Below are 14,174 nucleotides of genomic sequence, written 5' to 3'. Positions count from 1 at the left end.
TCTCTCTGCAAATGATGGAGGAGGCTGGAAGCTGCAGGAGAAGGCTCAAAGAGCCACATGCGGCTTTGGAGCCACGGGTTGCCGACCCGTGGTCTAGGCTGTAACTCTTTTTCCTGTCTCCCAGAGTTGTTCTCACATATCACAAACCATTATACTGTAGTGCTCTAATCAAATGTGTGACCCCCCCCAAAGCTGCTTACAATTAAAAGATAGGTATTTGCAGATAATAATAATCATGCATTAAATTTATATGCCATCTGACTCCCAGCAGTCCAGTCCTGGAATTCTTACAGATTTCATCCTCAAACTCTTATGAATAGGCATAAGACTGCAATAATGGTAAATATCAGTGTACTTTAAATTGCTCTTTTTAAGAGGGACATCCCCAGAGTACTAAGCCCTTAATTCTAGTAGTTAGTTACATAATGATTACTTAATAGTTCCCAATTCTTACAACTTTTGTGTGGATATTGTAGCAATTTCAAACATGATTTATTGGCAGCAAACATTTTTCAATCTACTAAACACAATTTTTTATACAGATACAATATGTGGCTCTTATGTCTAGTGGTTTTTGCAATTCAAAGCATTTTGTCTTCTACGGGAATAATACTGCAAGGAGGCAATCCTGAAGCATACATGAACATTGTAAGTTGTAATTTTGTTGATGGTTGATCTGGTATAATATAAAACAGAATTTGAAAAAGGCAGATGTATCCATAGAATTAATGTTTAAATCATGTTTCAGGTTCCATATTTATTTAGTCTTAGAAAAGCAGTAAACATGTAAAAAAAAATAATAAAACAACCCTGCCTTGATTTTGTTTAAGGTGTAGTAAAGAGAAATGTATAGTCTTTCAAGATTCTGTTCTCATAGCTTACAAGAATAAATAACATTCCTGAACAATCCTGTTGCTTCTATTTCTTGACCTTCTCTTCCTCAAAGGGCTAATGGAAGCTGAAAATGACTAGAAAAAAATACAAATAAATTATAAAATTTATTTATTTATAAATAAATAAAACTAAGTCTTCCCAGGGACATTAGTTATTTCCATTACGGATCACTAATGATCTTCCAGGTTAAAAAAGGGCTAGGCGTTTTATTGATAATACATACATGTTCTCACTTTTAAGGTACTACAAACACATGAATTCTTTCAATCCTTTTCACATGTGATATTCCACATTTGTTAAGAAAACAAAGAATCCTTTGGATATTTCCAGACTTCTTTTAGGTGATTCTACACATTAATAATGCACCAGTTGACAAGTAACATAAAAACATGATGCAGTTATACTGAAATTTCCTTCAACAGAGTGAAATCATTCACCATAAAGGATACCAAGTTGAAGAATATGAAATAGCAACTTCTGATGGTTACATTCTCACTCTTAACAGAATTCCACATGGAAGAAAACAACATTGGAGCCTATGTAAGTAAAAATAAATAAGACTATACATTTTAAAAAAAATCTTGGGAGATATTTATGAAAAGTTTGTTTAAAAGATTTTGCAAAAAAACAGTTCACATATGTCTACCTTATCCCATTATATAACCAATTGTCTTCCTAACTCAGAAAAGACACAATTTTCAAATGTGCTTTCAAATGATCATAAATCATAGGGTTGGAAGGCAGCAGGGAGTTCTTCTAGCCATCACCTTTCCCAGGGCAGGAATAAGACATACTTTCCAGTTCCTATGATTCTTCCATACCTTTTTGAAGATTGAAGGATCAAGGTAGAACTCAGAAATGTACAAAGGTAGGTATATAAATTTATTCCTAGGTATTTAGGATGCATTTTTTCAACTTTAGGTTGATATGTTTTGACACCTTGATTGGAGATGACCTGTGGTAAATTAAATTGATTGGGCATGATTTGGAAGGGCACACATATCTCTATAAAAGGCCTCACAGCTGTCAATGCATACTATAGCAGAGCAAAAGCCATGAGTTCAAAGGAACTGCATGTAAAGCTCAGAGACAGGGTTTAATTTAATTTACCACAGGTTGATGCCAATCAAGGTGTATAAGCAACAATCAAAAGAAATGGGAGGCAGCAGAGCTAAATTTCATGTGTTGTGGCAAAGGGTCTGAATACTTACACCAATGTGATATTTCAGTTTTTCTTTTTAATAAATTTACAGACGCTTCTAAAATTCTGTTTTCACTTTGTCATTATGGGGATACTGAGTGTAGATTAATAAGAAAAAAATGAATTTCACCAACTGTAGAATGAGGTTGCAGCATAACAAAATTAACAAAAGTGAAGTGGGTCTGAATATTTTCTGAATACACTGTAGTGATGATGGACACAGGATGGAGTAATATGCCTGCAGATAAAAGAAAACTACAGATCCATTCTCAAAAAGAACAGGCAAGAGATTATACAGAAAGGAAAAGGGTCTGTTCAGAATTTTGACAAATAAAGGTGCAGTTCTATGGCCTTTGAGGACAGCTTCCCCAGAACTATTAAACAAGTTTTCAGCTCCAAGATGAAAGGCAGAGTTCCATTTTTAGAAGAAGGAATCCGATATATGATTGTCTTTTCACTTCCCCACAGGTCTATGACACCAGATATTTTTAAGATCACTTTATAAGCCTCAAGGTCCTTTCAATTAATCCTCCAATAATGAATTTATTTATTTCTCCTCATTGTTAATGTGAGGAACAATCCCACTCCCCAAAGGAACAAATTGTAACAGTTCTTGATCTTATTCTTTCTGTCTTCCTCCAAGGGGATGCTTATAAGCTGTGATAAGATATGGTCCAAACAAGTTAAAATAGAGATTGAGTTACTCAATCATGCTTTCTATCTTGACTTTTTTGCTTCCACTCCAATACTTTTGTTTACCTCTATATGAATGAATTGTTGTCAAGGCATCCAGGAACCAAGAAAGACATGCAAAATAACTTCTGAATACTTTCCTTGATTGTTCCCCACCTATGCACAGAAAACTTGCCAAATGAAATCAACTATTTTCTTCACTATAGATATACTCTGAGAAATGCTTAGAGAGGAGTTGTTTAAATCCTCTTCGTCCCAACCAAACTTTCCCTGCTTCACTGCATCTTTGCCCTCTGTAATGCAGCCCCTCCCTCCTGGGAATCCAGAATCCATTCTACCACCTTTGTCACAATGCTGACCAATGCTTGGTACTTATTTATTATTAGTATTTGCAGTGGATAAGAAAATTAAAATGCGGAATCCTGCGGGGGGGGGGAAATATAATTTTTTGTGGGATATCATTTAAATACAGTTGTATTTTCTCTTCTACTTCTGTGAAGATTTGGTAAGAAGTAAAACACAGATCAGAAGAAGCCTGGGAGTTTTTCTAGTATAACAGAAGCATACAAGTTTAGTTTCTTTCTTAAACAAGGTGTCATTCTGCTCTGAATGAGATCTTCCCTTTCAAGTAACAGCGGTCAAGCCTCTTTGGAAAGACAACTGTAATGCGACTTCAGACTTTCCATTAAGTTGCTTTCCATGATAGAAGAACTGGAAAATCTGGAAACTGAGCTAGAATGAAAATTGCCCAGCATCTTAGCATTATGGTATCCTTAACTCTAGGCTGTGATTGAACCCTACAATGAAATTCAAGCAAGCTAATCATCAAAGAACAAATTATCACTGTGATCAGAACTGTATTTTAAAAAACTAAAATTCAATTTAAACTACACCTTCACCCACTTTTATGGATCTCAGTGACATCTAAAAGGCCTTTTTAAAGTGATCAGTTCAATTGGGGGAGGACAAGCAACAGAGAAAAAGAGAGAGAAGGAAAGCAAGGGGAGAAAGAGGAAAAAGAAACAACCTCTGACCATTTTGGATTCTAGCTGCATCATAAATTGCCTTTAATATCTTTTATCCTAACATGTAACCCCTAACAGATTTTGGGAATATGATCCTCACTGGAAAAATAAATTCCATTTCATGATGGACAAGTGTTATTTTGTATTATTATTTAAAGGAATGATAAATAATGGATTGAGCAGAGTGAATCATTAATATAATGACCAATTGATGAACTGTCCCCATGACCCCTTAATGATAAGCAGCATTCCTTTTATAGATACATGCTACTATTGGCCACATAAAAATCACATAAATAATTTGTACTTTTCAGTAAATTATGAATATTTTGCTCTGGTTTTGAGTAGCAGCCTAGATTCTAATATTCATTTAGGGATAGGGATGAAGAACTAAGGACCTACATTAGTACCGAATCTAGAATTGCTCCATATGCACAAGATAAACAAAATTGGGTAGTCCACAAAATTTCAGGAACTGATGTGAACCATTATCTTTGTGGTATCTTTTTATAGCAGGAAAACCAGTTGTGCTTTTGCAGCATGGCTTATGTCTAGAAGGAAGGGTATGGGTTGCAAACATGCCCAATCAAAGCCTTGCATTCATGCTAGCAGACGCAGGTTATGATGTCTGGATAGGGAACAACAGAGGCAACTCCTGGTCTCGAAAACACCAGTACCTTACATTCAAGCAAGACCAGTATCATGCTTACAGGTAATTTAAAACAAAATGCATAGACAGGATCAGGATATGTATTTTTTGTTTGCTTTTAATTACATTTTTTAGACTTCTTGTGGAACAGCTTTTTACCAGATTGCATAACTCTATTCACAAATCCATGTGATTTAGCTGCATTTCCTATTTCTTAGTTCAAAATACATGTTATTAAAATTTAAGCCTGTAGTATGAAGGAGAAATGTTTGGCTTTTTACTGTAAAATACAAGATTTAAACATTCAATGCCAAGAATGGAAGAGAAAAATTTTGAAAACAAACATTGACAAACATTATGATATGGGATTCAATACATCAACTTAAAATATTTTCTAGGAGTCATATTAGGGATGTGTTACAATTTTTACCTGGAATCAATGGAATGAAAAGTTCCATGTACATGTGGAGACTGATAGTGATATGAACTATTTCCCTGTCCATGAGTGTATGTGCAGAGTTCACAGCAGAGGTGTCCACAAGGAAGATTAAAAAATTGACAGTTGCAACAGCACCATTTAAGCCCTGATCCCTCTTTTGTTATATGCGTCACATATATGATAAATGTAAAAAACAACAACACAGGACTTCAGTCATGATCGTGACCATCCTCTCATCTTTTTAGAATACCCCAGACACCTTTCATTCAGAGTATGTTTATTTCTACATTGACTCTCAATACTTATTGTCGTCCATCTTCGCAAGGACCAGATTCAATCTACCTATATTATGCTGAAATTCTGTTGATTACATTAGAGAGTTCATAAAAACAGTGCCAATTATCTTATTTAATATCAATTGTCTATTATATTTTACAGTTTTGATGAAATGGGCAGATATGACCTCCCAGCAATGATTTCTTTTATTGTGGAAAAAACAAAAAAATCAAAGATACATTTAGTGGGCTACTCTCAAGGTGCTGCTCAAGGTATATTATAGAAACCACTACTATATAAACTGTAGTTGTGTAGCATGTATCTATGGCTTCCATATGGGCAGAATGGCAGGAGATAGACAGAGATGGAGATATTATAAAATTAGAATGACATTAATGTATGCTCATTTCACACATGCCTTTAGATACATTGCCACTGAAAATCCAGAGTAGAACAAGTTAATTTCTTTAACACAGGATAAAAGCTTAACCATGCCTTTCTGATTTGGATTTAAAAACAATCTGCTTATTAGTCTTCAGGAGGACTCTTAAAAATGCTTGATTTTTAATGCAACTTTCTGAGATTAAATAATATTATGCTACTAAAAACTGTACTTATAAAGAAGATGGTAATTGCAGAATAATTCAGTGGATAGCAACATATTGCCCTGGTGACCTACAATATCCTCAAGTAGCACTAGCAGAACTCCATAACCAGTATTTTAGACAAAAATGTCCCAGTCTTGTGTATTTAATTCGCAGAGTGCCATTGCACAAGGTATATAAACTTGTACAATCTCACCAATTTTAATGATCTCACGAACTGCTGAGTTATTTTTACATTTTTTTAAAATTTTCATTTCTAGTTTCTGTGTCATTGAGCAATGTTACATAATACTATTTGCTGCCTGAAAAGGTTGCTGAGGCTAGAATAGTTGAATTACTTTGGAATGGTTTTGAAATAACATTTCCATTTTTAAAGAATTCTGCTATAGATTGTGCTGTAAGCAAATCTGGGCATTTAATGCCAGCGATTCCTTGACAGGAGAAATGCAAGCTAATATTTGTCCAATTCTAAAGGATGAGAGAGAGTATGCTTAAGAAGTGATGGAAGGAACTTTTCATTAATAAGTAAAAATATCCCTGCCTTTCTAGATTAGGCATGTGATCATATTGCAATATTCCATGTTTCACTAGCCTTTTTTCATCCTAAGAATTTTTAATTTGAAAAACCTGCATATGAATGTCAGGAATCTATTCTCCCAAATAAATCTGTCCTGGTTCTTTTACTTCTATTAATTGTACTTAGAATTTCACCTAAAATATGGACTCTGGAAATATGGTTTCTTTAGGATAATATTTTGTGTCTGTATTCTCAGGTTTCATTGCACTTTCATCCATGCCACATATGGCTGAAAAGATAAAAATGTTCCATGCCTTGTCTCCAGCAACCACACTGAAAAATTCTCAAAACCCACTAATCAAATTATTATTCCTGCCAGATGCTGCAATAAAGGTATTTGACATATGATGTGATGGTAATAGCAAAGATGAGGATTTCAATAGATTCAACCTTGGGCACATAACTTTTTGATTTTGGATTCCTTTAATACCTGTTGTCTGGTCCCCTTGCTACATAAGATGGTCACTCAATACTGGATCATTCTTCTAGAAATAGTGAGCTTACTAGTCAAAAAGTAAAATGTGGAAATGCATTTTAATACTCTCCTATGCTTTTGCTGGTCTGAATTTTCTTGAAATACAATATTGACATAGATGGGCCTATATTAAGAATTACCAACATCAAGAGTTAGCTACTAACATTAGAATGGTGACACATTTTATAAGTTCACATCTGAATATACTTTTCTCTAACTTTGCATTTTTTGACTAATAGAAGAAACACAACTTATTTGTCATTCAATATGTCCATGCTTCTAGATTTTGCACTATAACAAATCCACATTAAAATATCTTGAAGAAAGAGCTATAAAATGCTTTGTATGGGGAAACTTTGCTTGCAAAAATGCCAGAGGCTTAAAATGCTTCCCTTTCAAGAAATGGGAACCAAAATGCACCCAAATTCTCAAGGCTGAGGGACCAAATTTAACAGATCTATAGAAATGAGAAACTGATAAAAACCAACACAATAATAACCCACAAACAAACCATAGATGCAAACAGCTTTTCTCTTAGAAGGAAGGAGAGCAACCTATGCTCATATGGAAAGTGGATAGCTATTTTTTATCCTTGTTGCAGATAACTCTTACTCAAGTAGGCTGGAATGCTGATTTGTTTATTTGGCCTAGATGGTATTCTTCCTCCTTCTCTTATATGGCATTATCTGGTAGATCAAGGGTGGCAGAATTATTCTACTGATAAGATTATTACAGCATCAGCCTTCCTAGAAGAGGAAGCTGGCAGCTCTTGTCTCCCAAGCTGTGGATAAGTCCTCTCATTTGTCCTAAGGAGGGGAAAACAAGGCCAGTGGAATTACTGAGCACTGAAGGGCTATTATCAAGAACAGTCAATCTTTAACTGGCGATAAAAAGCCTTTGGCAACAGCAGGTCAGCCTCATAAGGTAGTCGAGACAGGAAGTGCAACCAGATAGACTAATTCTACTTTACTTTAAGGTTAAATTAACAGAATCTTACAGGTCTGAAAGTACATTTTCCTCCCATCATCTTTACAAGAAACTAGGTAAAGTTAGTTCTGAGATGTTTGCCATGCCCACATTCCTTTTGTGGGACCTTATCTGTTCCCCTGAATGTGGGCCTTCCCCCATCTCCCAAGGTCATTCCCACGAACCATTGCACAGAATGTTGATAGCCACTTCAGTCTGGTGCTGACTGTTCAGCATACATGCATCTGAAACAGCTTCCTTTCAGGAAAATGAAAGGAAAATGCATTTTTGGAAGGTGCGTTTCAACTTCTCCAGGTGAAATCCTGAGAGATTAAGGTGCATTCACTTTATTATTTCTAATGGTTAGAGTGAAACCTGACATCAAATATTTCTCTCGTACCCAGCTTTTCCAAGCTATTTGCTTTGAAACAAAATCCTGACACTCACATCCTCATCAATATGAGAAGTCAAACTCTAGAACATTGATTGATCCATTAATCCATATTAATGAGACCTCATATAATATTAATATATTTGCAGGGTTTGTTGGGCAGAAGGGACTTTTTCCTAAGAAATGAGATTTTAAGAAAAATGGTCATCCGCAAATGCAGCTCCATAATGTACAACAAACTCTGCTCCCAATTTATTTCATTTATTGGAGGATATAATGAGAAGAATGTAAATTTGGTATGTATCAAGAAAAATGTATTTTAGCTGTCTGAAATTTCTTCTGAACATCTCACAGAGATTTAAAAAAAACTGTTTTTATGAACATCCATGTCTTAAATAACAGGAATTGAGCTATCCTAATTGACAGGCAGCATAAACTTCACCACAACTTTAGCAATCTTGTACATTTATAATGAATATACTGTATTCTGCAGGAGTGGCACCTTTTAGTTTGCTCCTTGCACAATTCATATAGGAGGAAGGAAGGAGGTTTTACTATAAACTGAACTGAATTGAACTAAACTAGACTAAATAAACTAAGCTGCAGCTCAGAAGGATTATTATCAAATCTATCCTGATGTGTTACCATTAAGAAAGATGGAAAGTTATTTCATTGTTCTACTTCAGTGATCAAAATATCTGTTGCAGAGCCGCATGGATGTTTACATGTCCTACTTTCCAGATTCAACATCGATTCAAAATATACTCCACTGGGGACAGGTAAATATTTGAAAATCCAATATTGTTTTTCAGGACTGGTTTTATACAGTGTGATTAAACTTTACAGGAACTGTACAAGCCTGAATTGAGGGAAGGCGAAACAGATTTGATTGGAGAGGTGCCAGGAGGTGCCTAGGGAGTATACTGATGTTTATCAGGCCCCAGGAACCAAGAATGGTACATGGAGTTACTTAAGAGTGGTTTCCTTTATTGTTCTTCACCTACAGACAGAATCTTGCCAGACTAACGCAACTATTTGCATAACTACAGATGTACTCTGGGAACAGCTAGAGAAAAGCCATTTTAATCCTCCTACTGCTGACCAAAATTTCCAAAAACTGCTGCCTCTTCACCCTTTGGAAAGCAACTCTTCCTCCTGGGAATCCAGACTACATACCACCATAGTTTTACAATGATAGAGAGGAGATGATACAATGCACAGTATGGCTTGATTCTTTGATGGGCTGGGATTATTGTTGTGCACTCCATTACCAGCATTACCATCCATTAGAGCATTGTTGGTGTTACTTGTAATAGAAAATTCTACTGATCTTGGGTCTGACACATTACATCATTTGCCTAAAGTCTTTGCTCAGTGTTTAAAGCTACATTTTCAGTGTTTAATATAATAAAATACAAGAATTTTGAAGTTTCTGTCATTTAGAAATAATATCTCTCTCTCTCTCTCTCTCTCTCTCTCTCTCTCTCTCTCTCTCTCTCTCTCTCTCTCTCTCTCACGCACACACACAAATACATCTAGATATACAAAACAGGAAAATTTAGAGCTTTTGATTATGGGAATGGAAACAAAGAGAGATACAATCAGGTAAGATAGTTTATGGACTACTTAAAATTCTCTGTCTCTTTAGCAAGTACACCAGGAACTCAGCTGCAACTGTTTTTGTGCATATTACCAAGAAAAAAAATGAGGGCAAGTCACGTACAATACAATATACAGGGTTCAATGCATAGCTATTAAAACCCAACAGTCATTGGGGAGCCAAGCATTCACAGCCAAATGATAAATCTGTTTCCCTTTTTGCTTAATTCTTTGAAAAAGTCTCAAGCTGTTTTCAGCCCAATGAACTTCAGATAAGCATGTTATCTGTGCAGATCAAAGTCCTATTCTTGTATAACACATTTATATTATACCCCTTAACATTTATTTATATATGAATTTTATTTATTTGATTTGGTTGCCACCCAACTCCAATCAATTCTGGCAGCTCACAGCATAAAAACAAAATAATAAATATGAAGTCAGAATGGAACACATAGCAATAAACAGAATGGTGATTCCAATCAATAATACCAAGCATATCATACCCCCAACAAGGGACTCCAATAATCTTAATCCAATGTCTGGAAGAAGGACAGGTCTTTAAGCCCCTCTGGAGGGTCACTAAAATGACTATTGTTTCATTCCTATTTTCTCAGGATACCTCACACACTGTGCAAAGATTTCTATCACTGAAAATATTTGTTCTAACTAAATTACCATTATTAAATGTTAAGATATTCACTTCCACTCATACCTAGAAAGATTCATACTAGTTTCTCAATAGGCAGTTTGTATTTAGTATGCTATTTTGTGTGTAAAACCCCTCAGTTTGTTTATTTTTGTCTTTTTAGGATGAGCCACCATCTTACAATGTAGAACGCATTACAGTACCAATAAGCATATGGTATGGTGAGAATGACCAGTTAGTGACACCCGACAATGTCAAAGGATTAATTGACCAACTCCATAGTGTTGTCTACAAAACTAGCTTATCTGATTGGACTCACTTTGATTTTATTTGGGGCCTTGATGCCTCTAAGAGAGTTTATGGTCCTCTTATTAAATTGATATCCTTACATACATAATTCTATAAATTTGTATAAATGTATAAATTTAAAAAACTACTTTTCCTTTATGTTTGTCAGAAGTCAGTGATATAAAAATATAACTGTTATTATTGCTAGTAATAACAAAAGGGATTTTGAAAATCATGGGATATTGCTTACTTAATGTTGCTTGCAATCATATTTTGTTGTGGGTCTGTGCTTATATCCAGGCTGGCAAATGCTCTAAAAGAGTCAAAGTTTATAAAGGATCTGTACAATACATGGGAAACTTAGGGTTACAATAGTTAACTGTACTGCTTTTAATCACAGTGCAAAGACATTTTGCTACTTGATGGTATCCTTCTCATAAAGAAGCTAAGAAGAATTGATTTTTGAATTTTATTTCATTACTCTGTGTGACACAGTCCTAAGTGAATATAGTAGGCTAATCTCTGTCATCCAACAATTCTTTCCATTTCTCACCCTGTTGCCTATTGATAGGACTAGTTCACTTTCAACAGGAGGATTGTCGCTAGACAAGGAAAAGTTATTCAGATTATTTGAACCACTGCACTACAGCCTCCAGTTTTATTGTGAGTTGGCTGAAGGATGGTAGAGAATAGCCAGTTGACTTTAACAAAGTAGCTTTTGCTTTTGAAGTATGTCTTCCATCTGAATCTTTGTATGGCAGAAACCATTCTGTGTAAATATAGTCCATAACTTAAGCACTTAATAACATGACCTGTATCATGTTTTGCAATTACAGTAGGATGTGATAAATATCTCAGTCTTGTCTGCATATCAGCATTTGTGTGCTATCACGTGAAGGACTTTAGAATTCATCTGCTATTACTTCTGATGCAGACAAAAGTATTATTCCTCTTCATGAAGAGGCTAAACAATATTTTTTTAAAGAAAGGCATGGCAAATAACAGCAAAAGAGCCACCAGACACATTGGAATTAGGACACTCTTTATGAGATTAATGGTTCTATGGTAAGGATTATGAAAGGTCCATGAAAGAATCTGAAGTACCTCTTAGGTTCTTGCTTTTCAGAGAAAAGAAGGGAATTGTTTTTCACGTCCTCTTAATTGCAGTCTGATTAAATAACCAAGAAAACACTGGAGTGTTTCAAAAATTCTCTTTCCTTCAGCAAGGTAATCCTGTTCCAAAATTAAATGAAGGACTTATTCTATGCTTTTTTATCTTTAGAAAATCAAAGAATTGGGCTCTGGGCTTTGAGGAAAGCAGGTAATAGAGAACTTAATGTCAAGTAATGTTCTGTTCCTGCCTCACAAAGTTCTCTTCCTTTATTCTCAAAAATAAATTATCTTTTTTATTATCTGTGGGTCATGTGGATAAAGCCATAATTTTTGCAAGATCAACCTGTGCTTTAATAACAAATTGTTAATATGTTCAGAATTCTGTGTCCATATAAAGTATTGACTCATGCTAAGCTCCTGGTAAACATATTGGTAGCAGTATGGAAGCAGTTTGCCATTTCCATCTTCCAAGATGATTTTAATCCTACCAATCTAGCCTATAATTCTATAACTTCTGTTCATCCCCATCAAACGACAATCAGATCTGACGGTTTTTACTTTTCTGGAATTGAGGTAAGCCATGGGATGCAACTTGCTGAGGTTCTTGAGTTTAGACATGCCTATATTAGTTTGCCAGCAATATAATGGAGATGAAGCTAAGGATATGTTTATTTATTTATCTATCTAGATATACACACAAAGCATACCCAATCTTGTGAAATACATATTTTGTACATTAAGGGGCAAACAGGAAGAAAAATGAAAAAAGAAAGAGGTCGCACATAAAATCTTGGCCAAAAGTAACAACAATCTATTGTATAAACAATAATTGATAAATACCCCCAACAACTATGTGGACCAAAATGCAAAGAAATAAATAATAATGGTGAAAGCAGGAATTGTTAGAATAGAAGAAAATTATCTCTACCATACTGCATTTTAAATAGGGCAGAAATATTAAGTGGAGAGATGAAACTGATTAGGAGAACCATTCTAAATTAGACAGCCCAAGCTCAACATCACAATAAAATCCATAAAACTCTCTTTCTTGCTTCCAAAAGAGTTATTGAGTAGTTCCTAAATAAGTTGACAGTGAAAGAAAAATGTATTGACTAGTGTGTTAAAAATGTATTGACTAGTGTGTTAAAAATTAGTAGGGATGTGTTTTCTAGTTTAAAATTATGTACTGTGGAAAGCTATAAATTTCCTGTGAGAAAACAGAGTGTATTTTTCCTGTTCATGCTGTTTACACAGGTAGCTAAACAGGTGGTTGTTGAATTCCTGTGATCCTGTGATAGATATGATGTCACCAGCTAAATAAAAACAAAGAGGATACTTGTCTTCTGAGTAAATATATTCTGTCTGATGTTCTCTGAATGAATGCAGAATAAACCTATGATTTAGAGACCTAATGTTAAGCATATATCTCATACAATATATCATATGTCAATATGTGGGAATCAATAATGACATGTGGACTAAAATTAAGGATTAATTTAAAGGGTTAATTATACATAGGTACAATAAAAAAGTAAATTACTTTTAAGTCACAAATTAGCTTCCATACTCTTATTCTACTTTTTATAAGCAGCCTTTAAATACAAAATCATTTATTTTTTTCCTTGGAAGTGCAAAAAGAATCAATGAAAAAAAATTGGTTTTAAGACCGAGAAAAAAGAGAAAAACTTCACTATTACTATGACTAATATAAATTGTACATTATTTCAGAACAATTATGATAAGACAGAATGAATTTAAGAATGTTACGCTAAGAAGAGGGAAAATACAATCGTCATTTGGGGGGAGAATTTCCATGACAAAAATGAATGTGTTGCCTAAAATGATGTTTATGTTTCAAACAAATATTTATTTTGACAACTCTTATTCCATTTAATCAGTAAAGAATGATATATCTAGGTTTGTATGACAAAAAAAAAAAGCAAGGATTAAATTTAAATTCCTTTAAAATACAAAGGAACAAAGAGGATTAGATGTTTTTCAGCCTGCTGCCTGGTTTTGATGAAGGAGTAGTTCCTGCTGATGAGAAATAAAAGAATCTTAGACCTGAAATTTGGATGGTGTTGTGTCCTGAGCCTGCAGAAGCAGGCTCAGAAGGTTGCAATTGGTCCCGGGCATTCCAAAAGCTGCCTGGTACCAGACAGAGTGGCCCCAGCCTTGTGCAAGGCGCGAAAATGCTAAGTTCCTATTGGTTAGCACTGTCTGGGTTCCTGACCCTATAAAAGGCCTGCGTGCCTTTTGTGGCTTTTGCTTGGAGTTGGAGAGAGAAATAAAGAGCTATTGTTTCCACCATGCATCTTCGTCAATTGCTTGCGA

The 14,174-nt window shown here is 34.9% G+C and overlaps 1 protein-coding gene across 1 annotated transcript; it reads left to right on the top strand.

Moving 5' to 3' along the window:
* The first annotated feature begins 549 nt into the window (after nucleotides 1-549).
* On the top strand, nucleotides 550-10,836 carry LOC107302736 (lipase member M-like). Its single transcript, XM_015831880.1, has 9 exons — nucleotides 550-648; nucleotides 1,317-1,434; nucleotides 4,327-4,525; nucleotides 5,340-5,449; nucleotides 6,556-6,692; nucleotides 8,341-8,487; nucleotides 8,899-8,970; nucleotides 9,731-9,796; nucleotides 10,603-10,836. Exons 1-9 carry the CDS (start codon nucleotides 550-552, stop codon nucleotides 10,834-10,836), a joined length of 1,182 nt encoding a protein of 393 aa, XP_015687366.1.
* The last annotated feature ends 3,338 nt before the right edge of the window (nucleotides 10,837-14,174 follow it).

The sequence above is a fragment of the Protobothrops mucrosquamatus genome, unplaced genomic scaffold (genome assembly GCF_001527695.2).
Source record: "Protobothrops mucrosquamatus isolate PMUCROS unplaced genomic scaffold, P.Mucros_1.0 scaffold_284, whole genome shotgun sequence".
In the NCBI taxonomy this organism is placed as follows: Eukaryota; Metazoa; Chordata; class Lepidosauria; order Squamata; family Viperidae; genus Protobothrops; species Protobothrops mucrosquamatus.
The sequence above is the reverse complement of the archived record's forward strand: the minus strand, read 5'-3'. Positions and strand labels throughout refer to the sequence as shown.